Consider the following 20,462-nt stretch of genomic DNA (forward strand, 5'->3'; position numbering starts at 1 on the left):
CACGGAGCTGTACATTACGTTTGGTCTTACCAGGGCCCCAAGATGGCGCAGCGTCGTCGCGTCACCGTGGCAACCCGAACTGGCAACACTGAGAGCCGGCGGGTGGCGGCAACTGGTGGGTCAAAGGCTGACACCACCCTAAGACGGAAGTCCCGTATGTAGGCTCCTTAGCTCCGGTGCGATCGCAGCGCCGCCGCAGCTCTGTGACGTCAAGCCCGCGTGTCGGTCTATAACAGGGGTGGCCAGGCTGACCCGGGCTAAGAGCCGCAAACAAAACCACAAAAATCCCAAGAGCCGCAAAAAAAAAAAGGGGGGGGGGGGGTTAAACGTTTGTCTAGACTCTAGAGCAATAAACGATACACGAACTACTTTCAATCTATTCGAGTCAAAAGCAGTCCACCTGTACGTAAAATAGCAGTAGCTCAAGACTACCGAACCGCAACCTGTCTTAAGGTTTACAACGCGTTCCATTTCTCTTTTCGGGAAGTGCTCGTGTGGCTGGGAGGGAAGCGGGAAAGGGGGGCGGGGTAGGGCAGGGAGCCGCGAGTCGCACTTTAGAACGCGAAAAGCCGTATGCGGCTCTTCTATAGCAATAATTTTATTCCACTAAATATAGACTTCTTAAAAAAATAAAAAAAAGAATGTTTTTGCAGAATGACAAGATTTACCAAGTTATATTATTATGGTCCTTAGATAAGTTTAGTTTTCTTAAAATGTTCGTCTCATAATTTACGTAGTGAATACGTATATTTTTTTTTGTTGTTTACGAATTTACAATTCGTTTGCGCCATTTTATTTTGGATATGTGGATGTCTAGATGTACGAACATAATTTGAGATAATTATAGGGCATTCTGTAAATATATCGTTACCTGTTCATTCTGGTTTGGGGCGTCTAAGTAAACAGCATTATCCAAATTTGACTTTATGGATATTCATTCACCTGTTCTCGTAAAACCTATACGTATAATACACATATTGCGATGTTGTTACCTCATCTTGATGAAATCCACCAGCACGTTTTAGAGCTAGAAGTTCCTTCTCGCAAATTTCGTTTGGAATTGTAAAACTGCCAGGCAGCCTTTTTGCTTCTAGATTGGTGTCATGCGTTTCAGTTCTCAGGCATTCAAATTGGCTCTCTCTAAAAGAAATAAAGGCACTATAAACAGGCAGTTTATCTTTATAAACGGTTGTGAATCAGATAACACAATTAGAACGTGCCGTTTGAGACGGCATTTTTAGTGTATTTCGGAGGTCAATTGACAAAAATTTAGTGTTCTCTGGGAGAAGAAAAAATATTTTTTTAAGATTGATCTGTACTAAAATGATCTGCTTGTTTGCTGAAACATTGAAAAAAAATCAAGGTAGCATCGACCCATCAGAATTTGGCTTCAGGTGACACCCTGACAGGTGCGGAGAACTGCGGCCGCTTTATTCTGCTCTGGTGTGCTGCTGTGTGACTTTCATGGAAGTGGTTCAGGGAGACTGCAGTTATTATTTTATCTGAGACAAAAGCCTAACTGACGTTATAAATAAGTTAGTATCTCTCTAAATGGTGCTTGAACTGTATTGTTTCCAAGAAGAATACAGTTTTTAGCACACCGCTGTTGCAGGGGTTGCTGGGCGTTAACGCGCGAGATTGGAGTTAGAGGAGAAACAAAGTCAAGACGCTGAAACGGGGATCGGTGTCAAGCCAGCCTTACCGCACATTTTCCGTAGACACTCAACCTTATAAAACTACGGCATGGCGTGTACCGAACACAATATTATTGCTCCGCATCCCACTGAAAGGCGGGTTGGTCATTAAGCACGCCGAAGAACGAGTATAGATGCACGATCAATTTTATAACATCGGCGCGATTCGTGCATCTAAAACTTGTAACAGTCATTGATGGGTCTACTTTCAAAATGAGTACTGAATTGCATAAGGATTTGTGTCTAACGTTTGTTTTAAGGCTCGCATGAAAACAGAAGTAAAGGGCAAAAGTAGGCGTTTTTTCGTGGTAAAAGCGCACCTCCGTTAGGTGTTAACACAAGGTATCCAAACTTCTGTCAAAGTTTATTTTATAGTCGTTTGCATATTGCCCTTCTTTCAAAATTCACCATTTGATTTTTTGTGAAATGGTTTGAATCTGCAAAAGCAAATTTATCTAAGACAAAAAGAGGTTATTTTACTATGTTTAACCATTTGAGAGATAATGTTAGTGTAAACGAGGTAGATTGTTGCATACACAAATTAGAAGCTTTTGATTTCAATGTAGGTTCCTCAGTTTTGTCGAAAATCAGCAAAAAGATAATAGGAAGTTATTTCGGAATTTTCGTTTGTTTGTTTATGGCCGCTTGTGCCATCTGCTGAATTGTGACCAAAATGAAAGGACTACTTAATCAGAAAAATTCATAGGCTGGCACTGATTTAGAATCCGCGGTTGGCTTCTGTGTTGCCTCTGCTGCAGACAGCTTGTACACCTTTCGATCATGTCTGTAATGTCCCTAGTGATGCCTTGCAACCAACACAACTCTTGAACTCTCCTTGAGCATTTGACGATTCCCTCTTGTCCTTTGTGTTGACTCCTCTTTTTGTACACTATACAAAAAGAGGAGTCAACGCTGACTCCCTTCGGGGTAGTCCAGAGAAGTCCCCGTAATGATACCTCTCAAAGAAAATATAAGATTCTAGCGTTCAGTGGAGTCAGTGGACCAGATCTGCCCCCTCCCCCTCCCCCCCCCCCCCCCCCCGTAGAATCTAGTGACTCGATTATCCAATAGCGCGAGGTGACCCTGTTCCAGCCTGGCGTGGCCAGCGAACTCTTTTCAATGGAATCATAGGACTCCCGTTTTAATAGAACCGCGCGACCCCACAATGAGAGTCACCAGATTAAATGTTTGATGGAGTCAGACGACTCTCTCAAAACAGCATGCATTTACGTGCGTGATCTTTTGTTGGTGTGATGATTTGTCGCGTGCTCTTCTGTCGCCCTGTTCTCTTGACGCCGTGCGGTATTGTCGCGTGCTGTTTTAACGCGTGCTGTTTTGTCGCTGTGCTTTTTGGACGCGGTGCTGTTTTGACGCTTGCTGTTTTGTCGTGTACTGTTCTATCTTGATGCTCGCTCGTGGCACTAACTGTGCTACAGCGACATCTTCTTTCAGAGATTTCTTTGTATTTTTCCTGTGAGAACGTGCTGTCGACATTGGGTACTACAAAGAATGGCATCACCTTAAACAGAAGGACATTGAGGCCCTTATACGTCATACAAAATGCAGTTTTCGTACAGATGCGAACACGAGCCACTCACTGCGCTATCCGTGCTTCGAATCACGCATGACAATAAGTTTAAGGAGAAAACTTGGCGCGCGGCATCTTAACTATGGATGTTGCAATGACTCGTGTTTCCAGACTGTCGTTTTTAAGACGTATGAGAAGTATGACCCCGGCTTCAGTATACCTAATGTAGTCGGCACGTCAGGAAATACCATCATCTGTAAGCACAGCTTTTATTTAGACACTCTCATTTGACCAATATGTAGCGCAGCGCTTTCCTGCAAAACAGTATTTAAATACAAAACCTCGAGACGGGAAAAAATGAAGGAAAACACAACAAAGTCCTTTGTGTTTTTCGTTCGTCTCGGGGTTTCATATTAAAATATATTGAACCATCACCAGCTGATTTGAACCCTAACTTTTTGTTCGTTGAAACAGTATTCTTTAACATCCAATCGCTTTTCAATTGTTATCGTATCATTAGATAAGTCAATCGCCAAGCATCGCTACATTTCTCGAAGGCGTCCTTGTCAACCTGTGTCTTCAAGGAGAGAACCTGCTAAGAGTTAATGCGGAGCATTATTTTGCTTCTATTCACAAAAATTAAGTTAAACCGCCACATCTTTTTGTTTATAAATTAGTGATGGCTTGCACTAAAGCAGTTAGAAATTACTGCACCGCGGATCAGAAGCCCATATCAGAGAATAAAAGCTAGACAGCTTGGCATCTTCCGATGGGCTGGGTCACAGCCTCCTCTATACTTACAAAGCCTGGAAGATCGTCACGTGACGCGGCCGCCGAAAGTGAAAAGGTAAAACGGCAGGCAAGAGTCATGTAACGGGCGGCCCGCTGCGGCGAGAAACCGAAACACACTTGTTCCGAGCGATGGAATGTTCCTTTCGTGCTTCTCGCGTTCTTTGGGCTATCGATTCGTTTCTTGTCGGGTTTGAAAACCATGTTTCGGGTCTTCGCCGCTGCAAAAGCTGTGCGCTGAGTACCGGACTCCCCGAGACAGGCGCTCTCTCTGCTACCAGATCCTCGCGCTCCAAATCTGCGACCAGGCACTCTATGGCTCCGTCGTCGAACTGCCAGGCTTTGTGAGTATTGGCGACGTGAGTGATCGAAAGCGTCGTTGTAGTCGGCCCACCACAAATGGCCGAATGCTGACTATGACGTCAGCAAAGGATTTCTTATTGACGCAACTAAGAGGAATGAAATAACTTCAATTTTGACGGCGTTGGCAGTGTTGCTTTGAGAGCGCCATGATTTCAGGCTTTCACCATGCTCATTGCAAACACCATCAAACTTGTTGTTCGCAAGGTAATGACGTCACGAAAGGTAACCAAACGAGGGCGCCACCGAAACATCTCGCCGCTAATAGAGGAGGCTATGACTGGGTTTACATGGATACGATCGCAGCGCATCGAATCGAGCAAGGGCCACTGACACCCACCTTGTCTCTTTACTTCTTCCCTCTTCTACCAATCTACTACCTATCAAAACAGTCAAATCTCGATTCGATGAGCTATAATCGCATCGATGTAAATGCAGCCATAGATGAGCTGGCTGAGCTAGCTTGTGTGCTTAGCAGCCGTGCAAACTGGGCAGCGCTGAGTCCGCGTGACGCTGGCGAGACCACGCGGTGAACGTGGGGAAGCGCACACCAGCCCGGTGCACGCGGAGCGAAATATCGCGCTGCGGAACCCAGGGATCCTCGGTTCGATCCCCACCCATGCTCGTTTCGATCTGGATGAGCATCGTACCGGCATGCGGTCGTGTAGCACTACTGCGAGGTGCACGTTAAAGACCCCAGGCTAGCGGTTGTAGTGCACTGGCTAAATTTCTCATCTACAGCTGGGAGACAAATCGCACTTTGAGGCAGACTAAATTTTTGGCTCAATAAACATACACAGACACCAATTTATATTTAAAACCTGTGCCACGAGCCATACCAGTTTTTCGGCAACACTAAAGGCAACACGGGTCGATGCCGCCATCTAGAAGTCGAATATTTTACGCTTTTTAATGATGGTCGCCGTGGGGACTCAGCCTTAAGTGGTCCGACTGTAGCTATTGGGCAGGCGATCGAACTATAGGGGGCGCTTTATGGAGCTTGTTATCCCCACAAGCATCTGTTTACTGACAAAGAATAACAAAAAAAATGTAATCTCGCCCAGCACGTTCTGGGCAACAAGCGCTTCGCTCTAACAAGTGTTTTGGTCGCAGGAGCAGCGGCCTTCGAATCGTCGTATTCGATTTCTCTAATAAAAAAACCAACAAGAAAATTCGGTTTATTTTCCCCACAGCTGAAGCGTACCGCTAGAGGCGTGACTATTTGATCTCTTCCCCAATAGTAAAAACATGTATTATGGGTTAAACAAGCACACATTATTGTGCACTTGAAAGAAGATGTGGAGCTGTATTGGGCTTGACATTGTGCTCGAGGATCAAGCTGATCTCTCAAATAATTCACGCCACTTCCAACCCACCTCATATCTTTTCAATATTTCTATAGTTACGTAATGTCGAACTTAGTTTAACATCTATGCATATGTGATAAAATAGCAAACCTCTGCTTTAATATGCAGGTTTCAGAGAAATTCCAGCATTATTCTTCATCGTGTGTTACTTACCCTACAACATGCCGTATACTTTCTTTGCTGCAATCTGACAAATGGTAGATATTTTTGTTTTTCCCCAACGTGATTTGTGTGGCCATTACAAAGTTATCACTCCCCGAACATGATTCGGCCCCAGGAGAGCCTGGCAGGTAGGAAGGCGCTTTATCCCCGTCATGTGGGCAACCAAGCCTGCGCGTCAAGAGAGTATATATATTTTTTTAATATTCTAATCATGAGTGCATTGCATATTCCAAGTTCATGAAAACATAGTGACATGGCGATATTCACGGACAACATACTAATAGAAAGTCTCTCTATATAAACGTGCACGCTTTACGCTCTCTTTTTGGTTTGGACACGACTTTATCGCTTTAGTGCGAAATGAAATAAAGCGCCGGTTGGAAACAGCTCCGTCGCGCTATGTCGCAAAAGTGACGCAAATTTCGTCATTAACACGTGACCTTCTTATGTTAGACGATGGTTGCCTTTGCGGCGGAGATCGCGCACCTGGTTTTGGTATCATTAGATTTCCAGAACAAAATTTGACAATGAATAACTCCAATTGCGTGCTCGATCCAGGATTTTTGAAAACTTGGCTGGCCTTCAATATTGATTGTCTCTATTTCTTCAATATAAAGATATACTATAAAATGTCTAATTCAAAATTGATTCGTGAATTGTCGTATTACCCACATTTTTTGGTTTCATTTTCTTCTGAACATATTGTCCGCCTGGCGATACAAGAATATTGTGTAACGCAATTAATTCTTACGCCGCATTCACACTGGCGACTGAGTAGCATTTTCAAAGTTGTTGCGAACGCGGCTGCTGAAAGAAGCAGTACAATTTCGCGCGCATTTGATGATGAAAACGAGCAGATCCCCTTCGCGGATGCAATTCGAACGCCGGTGTGAATGGAGCTTTAAAGCGACATTTAAAGTTCTGGCGAGCAGACGTTGAAAGCAGCAACGAGAAGGCACAGCATCGCCTGAATAAGTCGTATGCTGCACGTGCGTGAGCCGCGAGCCAGCTCTATACTCGGAGTTCCATTTCAGGAGTCCGGAGAGCAGGAGAACGGCATGCCATTTTAGGAAATTGGCAGTCGAGCACATTTCTCAAATTGTATCAGTACGCGCTATGGTGTTATCTTCTATCCGCGCGTTACTTACCGCTTTTAAATTTATAGCCGCTGCTGGTGTGTACAGTTCCTGGCTAATAAATTTGTCTATTTGACGGTGTTTCCAGTTGTGGTATACTGGAAGGGTTGGCATTCCAACAGGCGGCGGTGGCGCTAGCCCTGCGTGCGGCACGCCGCCAGACCTCGCGACCTCCAGGAATTCATCATTAAAACATCGAGCCTTTTAAAAGGAAAAGCCTGTCTCGGCTCTCTTGTTCACGATATAACACTAGCGAAGGCTGATGGTCTGTTTGAGCAAAAATTGGTCAGGGTCTTTGCTCAAATTCAAGTTCAAGTTCAAGATGTTTTTTAACAAAAGTTTAAAAAAAATCTAACAATAAGAAATTTAAGGCAAGTAAGAACAAATAAAAAAAGGATACAAAATATAAAAAAAGGCTTTGCATTTGGAGCGGATCAAAAGATGCTTACTATCGGATACCCTAAGTTCAGCCAAGGAATTCCAGTTGTTGACGCATTGTGAAAGTGAGGAAAATGTGTGCCGAGTAGGTGCGTGATTGTAATCGTTCTATTTTGAAAGAATGATCACACCGAAGAGATACGGAGGAAGGAGGATGAAAATAAGTGGATCTTAGATGTGGGAGGTTATAGTACAGCTTATAAAAGAAGCACAGTTGAGACAGTTTTCTACGTATAGATAAAACCGAAAGACTGGATTCAGATCTGAGTTCTGACATTCTCGTGAAAATAAGTAGTTCTAATGAATGAATCAGGCCGCTTTGTTTTGTGAGGATCAGAGATTATTAAGCAAGTGGGCTTGACGATGATTCCAAATTATGCTTTCGTATACTAGCTGTGCGTGAACAAGTAGTTTATATGCTGTTGTTTTAGTAAAGATAATGCTTGATTTAAATTTTTCTGTAAAAAATACATTACTTCTCGCTGCCTTCTTTAGCACGGTTTCAATACGAATATTCCACATTAAGTCTTCTGTGATAGTGATTCCAGGGTATTTGTAACAGGATACACTTTCTACGTAGGACGAGTTTAATAAATATTTTGCGTTATGTTGACCAAAATTAGGATTAATTAAGATGACTTGGCTCTTAGAAGAGTTTTTTATGGGAGTACAGTAAATAAACAAGGGGGCAGAACAAAAATTGCACGATCTTTCATCTGTGTGCTGTCGCACTTGTTATTTTTATTGTCTTGCTATTTTAACACGCCATGCGTTTGACCTTATCGGGTATCGGATATAATAATTTTGTTTTGGTAAGTTTTTTTTCTAATTACCGACTTTATGTGGTCATTCCATACCTTCTACAACTTTTTTGTTTCTAATCGTTTGGTGGGGCAAAATAAATCAAAGCATTAAAACATGGAACACGTAAACAAACATAGATATCGCCGCCGTCTCTTTCCACAGACGCAGTGTTTTCGCACTATGAACAATTTTGCAAAGGTAATGAATGAATGGTGCCAAACTGACTTAGTTTTTAATACTTCGAAAGGCGTATGATCATGTTTCCCACCCTAAACGTCTCATAAATCAAGATGCTTGCTCGAGAACGATGAAATTGTGCGTTGGCTAGACACATATTTCACTAGGCGTCAACAATTTGTACAAGCATAAAATGTTTCCACTGACACTGCTGGTTATGTCAGGAATACCCTGATGCTCTGTGCACTGTGCTCAACCCTTTGTTGTTTCTTGTTTTCATCAACATTCGACAGTCGATAAATCAATGCAGTGCCTTTTTTGCAGACCACTGTGCGTTGTTCTCAGATATAAGTTGTGCAGAAGATCAACATACTCTTAAAACTGCCTTCATACATTCATACACCTTAGAACTGGTGTTTATTTTGGAAAATGGTAAGGAATGTTACTTTTAACACCTACATTAACTATACATAGTGGTTAAAGCTTCATGAAAATTGTGAATTTTAAGAAGAAAACTTTGCTGCTGCACTCTCGGAACAAAAGTAGCGGCCTACACAAGTCATCAAACCATTATCGTAATTTGCCAATTCTGTGTGGGGGTTACATAAACAAAAATTAACGTCAACCATCTAGAAAAAAATTATAGAAATTGCTACGCAGTCGTGTTCAATAGGGAAAACGTTCGAGCATAAAAAACGTTTAGCGATAATTTTAGTTTTCAGAGTCCAGACTCCTACCTTTAGAGCGCACTTAATTAGATAGTTTAACGCGTACCATGTGTACAATTCAAAGCATGTTCCAAGAATGAAGCGATGCTAGCGCTAATCGGGCTGATAAATCTGGCAATCTTCAAGAGTCTTCCACACTCTTGAGTTCCTCTACCTCAGTGCGCACAGGTGCTTGAGCTTCTCCTCAACTACGTTAGTCCTCCTCGCCAATCCCTCGGGTCACATGACCTCCCCATTAACCAACGAGCGTCGAGCACCTCAGCCCCTCTGTAACCCATCAACCAATCAGTGTCCAGCGTCGCATCACGTTTTTATCTGGGCTTCACGAAATGCCAAGCACCAGGCCAAAAAATGTTTTACGTTAAAAATTAAAAAAAAAAAAATAATAACTGAAGGCCGACATTTTACACGCTACTCGATTCCATCTACACCTCCACTCAAGCGGATGGAGGGAAAAGAAAAACAACAACGAAACCGTTAAAGAGGCACTTGGCTTCAGACACGCCTCTCGGCGATTCCTCCACGGCGGAATTTCTCGAGATTTTTCTCCCCACTCCATCATTCCCGGGGATGTCGGCACAAGAAATTATACTAACTTGTATCGTATAAAAGCGAATTTTGGTGCAAAACATAAGTATATGTGTTCGCATATCTTTAAAAAATCTGCTTTACAAGCACTCCGATGCTTCTAAAGCAGGTGCTTTTAAATTCACTGATTCATAAATCAGTGAATTTTAAAATTTTCTCTAGTCAGCGTGAAAGTTTCAGTTGTTTTGTCGTTAAAACAAACACAAGCGTTTTCCAATCTGGCAACAGCGTAGGCAAAAGAACAGCGGCCGGTTTTTCTTTGCGCTAATTGCGCAAGCATAAGCCCTTTTGAGGACTCGTCTTCCACAGTGCAGAACCCATCTAACCTATAGGTTAGATGCGTTCTGCACTGTGTTGTATTGACTGGAGGTTGCAAACTAGCCCAGAGCTTATCTTTGGCATCCCTTGAAATGTATCCATCACATTCATAGCAAGTATTGATGCCACGTGACGACAGCTAACATATTTTATATATTTGAAATAACGTGAAACAACAGTCATTTGGCACAAAGAGCACAATAAATCTTCCAGTGTCAGTGAGACTCACATATTTACTATGCTGATTTCAGTTTGAGGTTGACGGCTGCATTTTTAAACGCTACTTGAATCCAACTCCACTTCCACTCAGTCGAGAAAATGAAAAAGCAACACCCATTCAGAAGGCATCTGGCTTCATAGACGTTTCTCTGCGATTCTTCAAGAAAGAATTCTTCTAGATGTTGTACTCTACTTTAGCATCCCGGAGATGTCTAAGTGGTTACCGCGCTTGACTGTCGTGCCGAAAGTCTAGGTTCGATTCCAGTCAGTGGAATGTTCCTTTATTTACTCTTTCAACATTGCGTTCTCCCGAGTTCGAAATTATTCTTGTCTGATCGAATTCCGAATGTTCTAGTCGTCGAACATTCTGGGCCGATTGTTCTAGAATAGGAGCCGACGCGCGTACATAAGGCGCTCCGCGTGGCGAGCAGCGGTCAGTCTCGCTCCAGCGATTGAACCTGCTGTTTCGCCGACATCGACGCCTGCGACGCTACCTTACTTTTATTTAGTTCTGGGCACAAGTTCGCCTCATTAAATGTTTAGCTTCTTTAGCTATTCTTCGACTCATCATTTGTCATTCGTGACATTTTGGTGAAGGTGCGGGGTAGCACCTTATGTCTCTTCACCGTACCCTTCCCAAGACGCGTTCGGCAGAACAGCGCCTCCAAAATATTTACTTCGCACTAGAAGGAACGGCAAGTCAATGGTTTGAGAACCAGGAGGCTTCCCTCACGACTTGGGAGACTTGTGTCGAGGAGCTAAAGCGCACCTTAAAAAACCAACACCGACGTAAACGAGCCGAGGACGTCTTTGAAAGAAGGTGCCAAGGTCTGAACGAGAGTGTGACAAGCTTCACTGAAGATGTTCTGCGCCTGTGCGCCCGTGCCGACCCTGGAGCCGCCTAAGACAAGAGGCTGCGCGTCCTCATGAGAGGCGTGAAAAGCGAGATTTTTGGGGGCCTCGTTCGCAATCCTCCGACGACCGTGGATGAATTTGTTGCTGAGGCAACGAACATTGAGCGAGCGCTGTCGGCCAGGGCGGGTCGTTATCAGAGACTCGCCGGCGTAGCTGCCACCTATCCCTTCCATCTTCCCGCCCTGACCTCGGTGAAGTTGGCATCGAGAACCTTTGGGAGGTCATTCGGGTCGTGGTTCGAGGAAAACTGAAGCGGTTGCTTCCTTATCCAGAACGACCCGCCGCTGTTTCAATCGCCGAGGATGTTCGCGAGGAGGTACACCGGGCCCTCTTGCCAGAGGTCCCCGTCTCAGCGGCTCCCGAACAGCCGGTCCTGGCCTACGCCGCCGCCGCCAAGAGAGCACCTCCCGTCAAAGGACACTACCAGCCAGCTCCCAGACATGAGGCACCGCGCCGCAGCATGCTCCACGACCAGAGCAGTGTGGTGCGAGGAAGACCGACGTTTGGAGGATGGCCGATCGACGACCGGTGTGCTACCACTGTGGTGAAGCGGACCACATCTACCGACGATGCCCCTACCGTCAGCTGGGCCTACACTCTAAGAAAAAATGACTACCCTGGGTGGTCAAATGGTGCTTTGGAGGCTTTGACTACCCCAAAAGGCGAGTTACTAGCGTTTGGGCAAAGTGACGACCCCAAACCGCTGTGGAATGAGTGCCTTTCTGCAGGTGACGAGGGGGGTGTGGTCACTTTCGAATCCGATATTCACGTGTAGGCAGTCGTAAATGATATTAGTAACTTGGATAGCTACTGGAAGACTATAAATGATATGTTTCCTTAGCTTTCCTGATCTCTTAAGATCCGCCAAGATCGCATATGTTGTGCAATTCGCCTAAATTGGTGGAATAAACATTTTGTCAGCGCGAGCAGCAACACTGGTCTTGAGAGCCGTGGACCGTGGTGGGGTGTAGCTGTGGCATCTTAACAACAACAACAAACGGCGTGGGTGTTTGCCGAACTGATGTGAGGATATCTTTCTGGCCCTATTTTATTGCAAAGAATATTACAAAAAAATGATTAGTTGTATATCTGATCGTGTTGAACCATTGAACACTAGGACCGAGGATCGACGGGGTAAACATGCTCAGAGGTATGTGACTGTGTCGCCCGTACTGTTTTCATCAATCTCGGACTGGTTGAATTTCTGAGCTGCACCAGTCGTGGTACGTACGTACTGCGCGAACTTTCCAATTCAGTAGCAGGTTGAGATTCAGTGGCAGCGTAGTAATTGGCTTTTACTAGATTGTTGTGTCGTCACGAGCGCTATCTGTGCTTTAACAAGCGCCAGCGCGAGCGCGAACTTGAGCCTCTTTCACCGTTTGCGTTCTTCTGGTTTGATGTTCTGCTCTATGATTTATTAAACCTAAATCTAAAGGTCAATCGCCTCTGCCTCGTCACCCATCAGGACACCCCATAGCGCTGCCGCTCTACCGGCCCTTCCCGGATGTCTCCTGCTGCCAAGTAGCAGCCGGATCGTCGAAACTCCATCATCGTCGCCTCTCCACCAGAGGATCACTACATTTTGGTGCGTCAGCTACCGCTATATTTTGGTGCGTCGGCCGAGCCTGTCAGCCCGTCCCGTTTTTTCGACTGTTTAACTCTTTTCTGGGCACAAAAAGAACCCCCGCGGTTTTTCACAACGTTCTTGCGCTCGTGCTGGTTCAGATTTTTTTTTTAAGGGCAGTATATAAGCTTCCGAGGTTCTTTGCAGTGTTCCAACACTTGTCGAGAAAAGAGTCAAAGTACAGGCTAGCTGGTGGAAGTCAACCATTTCGTCGTTTACCCTGAGACTGGGTTTTTTTTTTTAAGAGCAGAAGTAACAAAAAAACAGACAGGTCTCAAACTCAGCTACAAGTTTATTTCAACAACTTCCTCTTATATAGTTCGTTCTCGTCGTCATCAACCAATCACATACGACTTGTCCTCTGCACCGTGACTTTACAGGTTCCACTCTATCACAAAAGAAGCGGACACTCCCAACGTTTCCAAGTGAAAAGGTTCTAGCAGAAGATATGCCTCACAAAGCATTCAAGCAACTCTTTTGTGTCCTCACAATAAACAGGACAACAGCCCACAACAACATCCTACTCAAAACTGGTCACCTCCAAAATTATAGAAAACAGACAATACACACCACAGACAATACACACCAAAGAAGCCTTTCAAGATTACTAAAAAAAAACACTTAAAATTGTAAAAATTGCTTGCAGCGATTCCCTATTTGCATGGAAGGTTGACTAATGCAAATTCCCAACGATCTAATCCTAATTGTTTCTCTTACCAACCTTTTAATATCGTTGCTTTCCTTAACAACTACATCCGTTCCAGACCAATCCGTTGTGCAGTTTCTACACTCCTCCAGATGCTTAGCCAACTCCGAATTTGCTGCATTATTTATAACATTCCTTTTGTGTTCTGTTAAACGATCGTTCAAACACCGAGAGGTTTGGCCTACATACTTAAAACCACACGCCAAAGGAACCTCATACACCACGCCTACGCTACACGGCACCGACTTTTCCCTAAGCGCACTCTGACAGCCCCTCTGAACTGTTTCAAAAGGTGTCAATCTATCTAACCTAAAATCCGTGCTGAATACGTCATCCACGCCATATTTTTTTGCACATTTTCACGAGGTGTCCCACAATCTTAGAGCATCTGCAAAAAATTATGGCGTGGATGTCGTATTCAGCACGGATTTTAGGTTAGAGAGATTGACACCTTTTGAAACAGTTCAGTGGGGCTGTCAGAATGCGCATAGGGAAAAGTCGGTGCCGTGTAGCGTAGGCGTGGTGTATGAGGTTCCTTTGGCGTGTGGTTTTAAGTATGTAGGCCAAACCTCTCGGTGTTTGAACGATCGTTTAACAGAACACAAAAGGAATGTTAAAAATAATGCAGCAAATTCGGAGTTGGCTAAGCATCTGGAGGAGTGTAGAAACTGCACAACGGATTGATCTGGAACGGATGTAGTTGTTAAGGAAAGCAACGATGTTAAAAGGGTGGTAAGAGAAACAATTATGATTAGATCGTTGGGAAATTGCATTTGTCAACCTTCCATGCAAATAGGGAACCGCTGCAAGCAATTTTTACAGTTTTAAGTGTTTTTTTTAGTCATTCTGAAAGGCTTCTTTGGTGTGTATTGTCTGTGGTGTGTTTTGGTGTGTATTGTCTGTTTTCTATAATTTTGGAGGTGACCAGTTTTGAGTAGGATGTTGTTGTGGGCTGTTGTCCTGTTTATTGTGAGGACACAAAAGAGTTGCTTGAAGTCTTTGTGAGGCATATCTTTTGCTAGAAACTTTTCACTTGGAAACGTTGGGAGTGTCCGCTTCTTTTGTGATAGAGTGGAACCTGTAAAGTCACGGTGCAGAGGACAAGTCGTATGTGATTGGTTGATGACGGCGAGAACGAACTATATAAGAGGAAGTTGTTGAAATAAACTTGTAGCTGAGTTTGAGACCTGTCTGTTTTTTCCGTTACTTCTGCTCTTAAAAAAAAAAAAAAAAAACCAGTCTCAGGGTAAACGACGAAATGGTTCGAACACTTGAGTTCCTTCAGCTTTTTTAGGACAATAAATAAGCCCCTGATGTTCTTCACAGTGTTCCAACGCCCGTGATTGTTCAGTTTACCAGTCTGCCTTACAAAACGTGGCCTTTCAAACCTTCTGATCTTTTCCCCTTGGCCGGTCTCTCTGCTGTACCCGGTTTTGGACTTCACGAAATTTCATTGCATTGAGACATGCTGCCCTATACTCCGTTCACCCCTAAGCTGAGACAGAGCCATATATGTAGAAAGTTTGCCATTCGTTGGGAAGTATAGGAGACAAATGAGAAAGTGCCATCGGCCGAAAGCAGGCTGGGCGTGTTCCAGGGCGTCTGCACAAATTCGAATGTGGCCAATCAGAAGCCGGAAATAATACCTGGCGGTGGTTGCGAGAAACAAAATTCATTAGTGCGTCGGAGTAACTCTCGGTGACTGAAAATGTGGTGCATGTGATGTTTCAATCACGGTCATCCGAAATTATGGTGAAAGAGTGCGACTGGCCGAACGATCGACATAATCCGTGCGGCGAAGGCCGGGAATCTACCGTCTGAGCAGTCAACCCCCCCCCCCCCCCCCCCCCCCAGCAAAACAGAGTTGAGCGGCACATTTGTTTCTTACATCTTTCTGCATGATCATGATTGTAACATCCTGTGCACCCTATTTTAAACCATGAGGGGTCACTACTCTTCACACTTACGTGCTTATTAAAACCATACACCAACATGTACCTATGGTTAAGACAGTTTCTCGCTACTACCGCTAGGGATTCTTTTAGGCTTCTGGTTATCCAAGAGAGAATGTCAAGCCCACTTTCTGCTTCTGTGCACGCCCAGACTCTGCCTGCGCCTAGCACTGACCAAACACTCTTTAAACACTGCTCTGAGGTGAGACTGCAGTGGGAACTACTTGCCCGCCGAACTAATCAGCCGCCTCCCTTTCATCACCTGACCCAGTCCTCGGTCTGTGGATATGAGCGGGAGCGTGATCACGTGGCGAAAGAGGGATGTATAACTGGTCCATTGAGGACGTAGCTTTCGCCGCAATTTCAGCTTAGGGATGAATGGAATATAGTCAGCGCGTAGGATGGCCACCCAGCTCCGGCCTCCCAAGATGTTGGTGTTTACAAGATGGCCGCTGTCTTCATTGGCCTCTTCGCTCGAAACCGTATGCTGAAGAACCAGAGTGCACCAGCATGCGACATGAAGCTTTATCGACGGCTTCCTGTACGCGGACGAGCTAGCATCTCCTCCGTTCTAGACGCGTGCTTTCGGTGAATCGCAGTGCTGTGAAATTAATTGTTTCTCTTTCGATTTTTCTTCTAAGAAAACGTTTTTATCATAAATGCCTGTGACCACAACAGCCGCCATTAAGTCAACATTTTCTTCTGATTGCGACTATCTCAATATAACAAACTTTCCTCGGATTTGAAGTTTTCCCAATACCATTCCTCATTGACCACTTGCGTGTATTAGAAGATAAGTGTTGTGTTCTGGTATTTTTGTTATTCTAGTCTCTCTATACACCAACTCATGTTTACAAACAAACCGGAGCGCCCGAAGCGCCCCTAACGGACGCCACCGGTGCCGCGCATGCGCGATGGGGGGGGGGGGGGGGGGGGGGGGGGGCAAGAAGCTCGCCGTCGCCCATAAACAAACCATTGAAATGCGATGTTGTCGGCGTCGGTGTGAGTCTCCGCGCTCTTTTAGGCGTTCAAATAGTTGATTCAACGTCCTCCTAACGATGTCTGACTACTTGAGCGGCGTCAGCGAAATTACCGAGGCTCGTTACACCGCAAAACTTCGCAAAACTTCGCGTGAATCATCTGACATGTGGCGATTCATTCCGCGTGGACGCCGCAGAATGTACGCTAAAGCCTGATTCACATGATGAGATTTCGCTCGCAATTTTCAGTAGCGACGTCGCTCGGACTGCAAAAGCGTGAACCGTTGCTGAGATGTCGACGTCGATACTGAAAATCGCAAGCAGAATCTAACCAAGTGAATCAGGCATAACAAGTCGGTGATGGCCACTGGTAACAATGATCAACATCTCCTTGTATCTACTGTTTATGTCCAGCCTGCTTACCGACCTTCAAACTTAAGTCTCTTAAGGTCTGCACTTACTTCTTATCCCAAGTACCAGGCCCACGTTTGGTCTACGGGCCGGTGTCCTCTAAAAGAGCAGACAAGCAGAAACGTTTGAAAGAGCAGACGACAGTTCGAACGATCGGGCGGCCGTTTGAACTTGAAGACGCTCTGAACGTAGTCTGCAGGTGGTCCGTACAACTTGACGATTTTACGGCGCTCATTATGGAACAAAACAAATAAATTTGATGACCAGAAGTACCCGTGAATTCAACCCAAAATGCTTCCCGCCCAAGCAATCGTGGTCCGACGGCGTCTGGTTTTCCCTTTTCACGGCACATATCCGCGTTCTCGGACTAACCGAGAGCATGAAAGCTGACCTTCACATCTTTCTCAACACTTTTGGTACAGCCCCAGTCGCAGCCTTTTGACGAGAAGGCAGGTTTTTGTCTGGTTCCTTTCAAAACAACGCAGGAATACACGTCTCACATGGGCACTTCCGCCCACAGCCCCAAACCGGAAGTGCGTACGTCCGACGCGCCACCATTGCGGCGTGACGAAACAGAGATGAGTTTGTGTATAGCTACTGTTAAAAAAAATATTAAGAATGGGAGAGCAGTAGTTTTTCGTTCTGCTTTAATCGGGTACAGAAGCAACATTTTAGCGCCTACTTCTTTGTGTAGACATGGTCTGCTTCATGACAGCAGCTCACAAACAGCAGTCTTTCGTCTATAAATGCAAGAAAATCAATTTTAAAACAAATAAAAAAATGTCCTAATACCACCTGGTAGTTGAGGTCTGAGCTTTGTTGGAATGTCTCACGTCACGAGCCCATCAGGAGCTACACCACAGTGTGGCGTGTCCGATGCAGGCGTGCGGGAGCGGGCGACGCTTAGCGCACGTCTCAGGTCTAGTACACCGTACCTCGGGCATTCCGACTTGTCAGAATTGTAACGCGCTGACGATAAAGCTGGCGCCACCTAGTGACGGCGATCGTAATTACTATACCCTTGGCCTCGTATGGACCCGTGACGTTGCCAGCGTGACGTCACGGGTAAATATTCCGAAATTTGCGTGCCGACTCGATGGCTGTTTTTGAAGCGCTCACCAGAATCTGTCGGTTGGAACAAAAAATATAGCCATCTGTTAAAAATACAAGCGTGCCATTATCATTTACAGATATCGTGGATCATATTTCACTTATTTTGAAGTGTTCCAGAAATACTCCAAGTTTTGATTCTGCACCCCCTTAATGTCTTTCTTGGGGTTTTGTTTAAAAAAATATAAGGAAAGGAGAATCTAATAATTGGCTTTTACTAGTTTGTTACATCGTCACAGACACTATTTGCACTATTATGAGTACAAGTTCGAGTCCGAGCTTGCACCTCTTTACCATTCTTGTTCTTCAGTTCTGATGTTCTGCTCTATAATTAATGAAATCTAGACCTAAAAGTCAATCACCTCTGCTTTGTCGCTGGCAGGGTTCGCGCTGACTGTGAACCCCGCCACTACTCGTCTCCCATCAGGGTACCACATCACCTGGCCACTTTACCAGCACTTTTTGGATGTCTCTTGCTGCCAAGGAGCAGCCTGATGATTGAACCACCGAACCTCCAACATTGTTGCCCCTCCGTCAAAAAAACTACTACAGGTAGGCTGGCCCACTTGTGGGGAAGCTGTGTCCAGAGCTGATCTGCCTGGTGTTGGTGCTGTCATCTTGCGGTGCCTACTGTTGTCATTCGTATACCATCAAGTGAGCAGACAATTTCAGGAATCCACCATAGGCCTAAACTGCGCGCCCACAGAGTCTGCCCCACAGTAAAAGGATGGTTGCCTCCCATATGCGGGGACGAGTCCAAATGCATATAGACAAAAATCAATCGGGGATCTGATGTGGTAGCCAAATAACAGTTAAGAAGAATCTTCCTATCTTTTGCTGAGGTTCTGCAGCAGTGGAACTTCAACAACAGCGGGGAACTGCTTGCAAGCCTGGTTCCAAGACTGTGATGTTGAACCTTATAAATTCCCCCTTGTCTCCACATATCGCATGCTCGGATAACCTGATGAACCGTGGGTGATACAGAGGGGTCGTGGGGTGATGTATATGACTGTTGTAAAAACTGTTTGAAAACAGTACTATTAATATGGGTTCGTTGTCGTCAAACACAAGTGTCCTTGGCTGTCCAAATCGATCAAAGATGTCGCACTGGGCTTCCACTGTGGTCTCGGTCGATGCTTCTATCTGCTTTGTGTCGATCAGTATCACGTAACTCTCCAGCTGTACGGCATAATATAAGCCATGTTCAGCGTTGCTTGGTATCCAATCAGCTGACCTGAACCTGCACCAGGGGCATTTAACAGAACTGGGCACATGTTTCGCACCTTCTTACACGGTCTTAAATGTCTTTGTCACCACCGGGGTACCAGAAGATGGTTTGTGCCAAGCTCTTCATGACTGACCTGCCTGGGGCCCTATGTCGCGCTTTGTGGACTCCCACGGCGACTAGGAACAAGGAAGTGACGTCAACAACGCAGCAAGCACAGATTAAGTGTTGATTGGTGAAGTCGCTGATGACGAATTTCCGCAGAAGAAAACACAGCTCACTTTTTCTTTGTTTTCTTCTGCGGAAATTCGTCCTCAGGAACTCTCACCAATCAACATCCAATCTGCGTTTGCTGCGTGTTTGATGTCACTTCCTTCTCCCTAGTCGCCGTGGGAGTCCAAAAAGCGCAACATAGGGCCCCAGGATAGGCGTCATGGAGCATATAGCCTGCTGTATACTGATAATGCCTGCTCAATTGCCAGTTGCCAGCTATCACTACAAGGGTGTGTCGCCTTCCTATACAAGGCAGAAAATGTGAATGAAAATAAGCCTCTCGTGCGTTCTTGTATTCTTGGTACTGTTTTTGGCATTTGTCGTGTTACCTGTGGGCAAGAACTTGCCGGGGCTGACATTTCACGATACCCCAAGCAACACTCGGGATCATGGAAAGTGACTAAAGCTTATTTTGAGGGAAGACTGCGTCCCTAATTCAACCTCCTATATACTTAATAGTGTGTGGTAGGCACCTTTTTGTGACGTACATGAAGGAAGGCTTGTCTGGTCCTCCTTCGTGGATTCTGCTGAGGTTCCACTCAAAGCCCAACTTGGCTCAGGCCTCTCTGGTGTCTAAGCTGGATGAGCCCATGTACCCTTCCAGGTCCTGTTTTCGCCCGGCTGGACTGGCTGTTACTGTTTACCTAGGCACATCTTTCTCGCACTGATCGAGGTATATAGTGACGGGCGCCTGACAACAGGCACAGTGCGTCATTACGAAACGTGAGAGCTGGCACAGCTAACACCTTCCACAGTGCTTATGTGACTTCGTAGCGGTTGTTACCACAGAGGACCCTGGCTGTTGCAATTCCTCTTCACGTTCTGAACTTTAAAACAAAACCAATCATGCAGAAAAACCAAAGCATGCACTACCTTTCAGCATTTTAGCACCGCTTCTCGGCATCATTGTCTCTGTTGCAATGCTTGGTTTGTTTGTAGTTGAGATGGTGATATCACA

At 45.2% G+C, this 20,462-nt stretch overlaps 1 protein-coding gene across 1 annotated transcript in view; it reads right to left on the reverse strand.

Annotated features, from left to right (window-relative positions):
- The window catches only part of LOC115313303, a 159,622-nt gene that overhangs the window by 20,989 nt on the left and 118,171 nt on the right, over nt 1–20,462 (reverse strand). Inside the window, exon 11 of the mRNA XM_042293719.1 lies at nt 993–1,140. Coding sequence (XP_042149653.1) covers nt 993–1,140 — 148 coding nt within the window. The remainder of the gene's footprint in view (nt 1–992; nt 1,141–20,462) is intronic.

Source organism: Ixodes scapularis, unplaced genomic scaffold (genome assembly GCF_016920785.2).
Source record: "Ixodes scapularis isolate PalLabHiFi unplaced genomic scaffold, ASM1692078v2 PGA_scaffold4__175_contigs__length_147842914, whole genome shotgun sequence".
In the NCBI taxonomy this organism is placed as follows: domain Eukaryota; kingdom Metazoa; phylum Arthropoda; class Arachnida; order Ixodida; family Ixodidae; genus Ixodes; species Ixodes scapularis.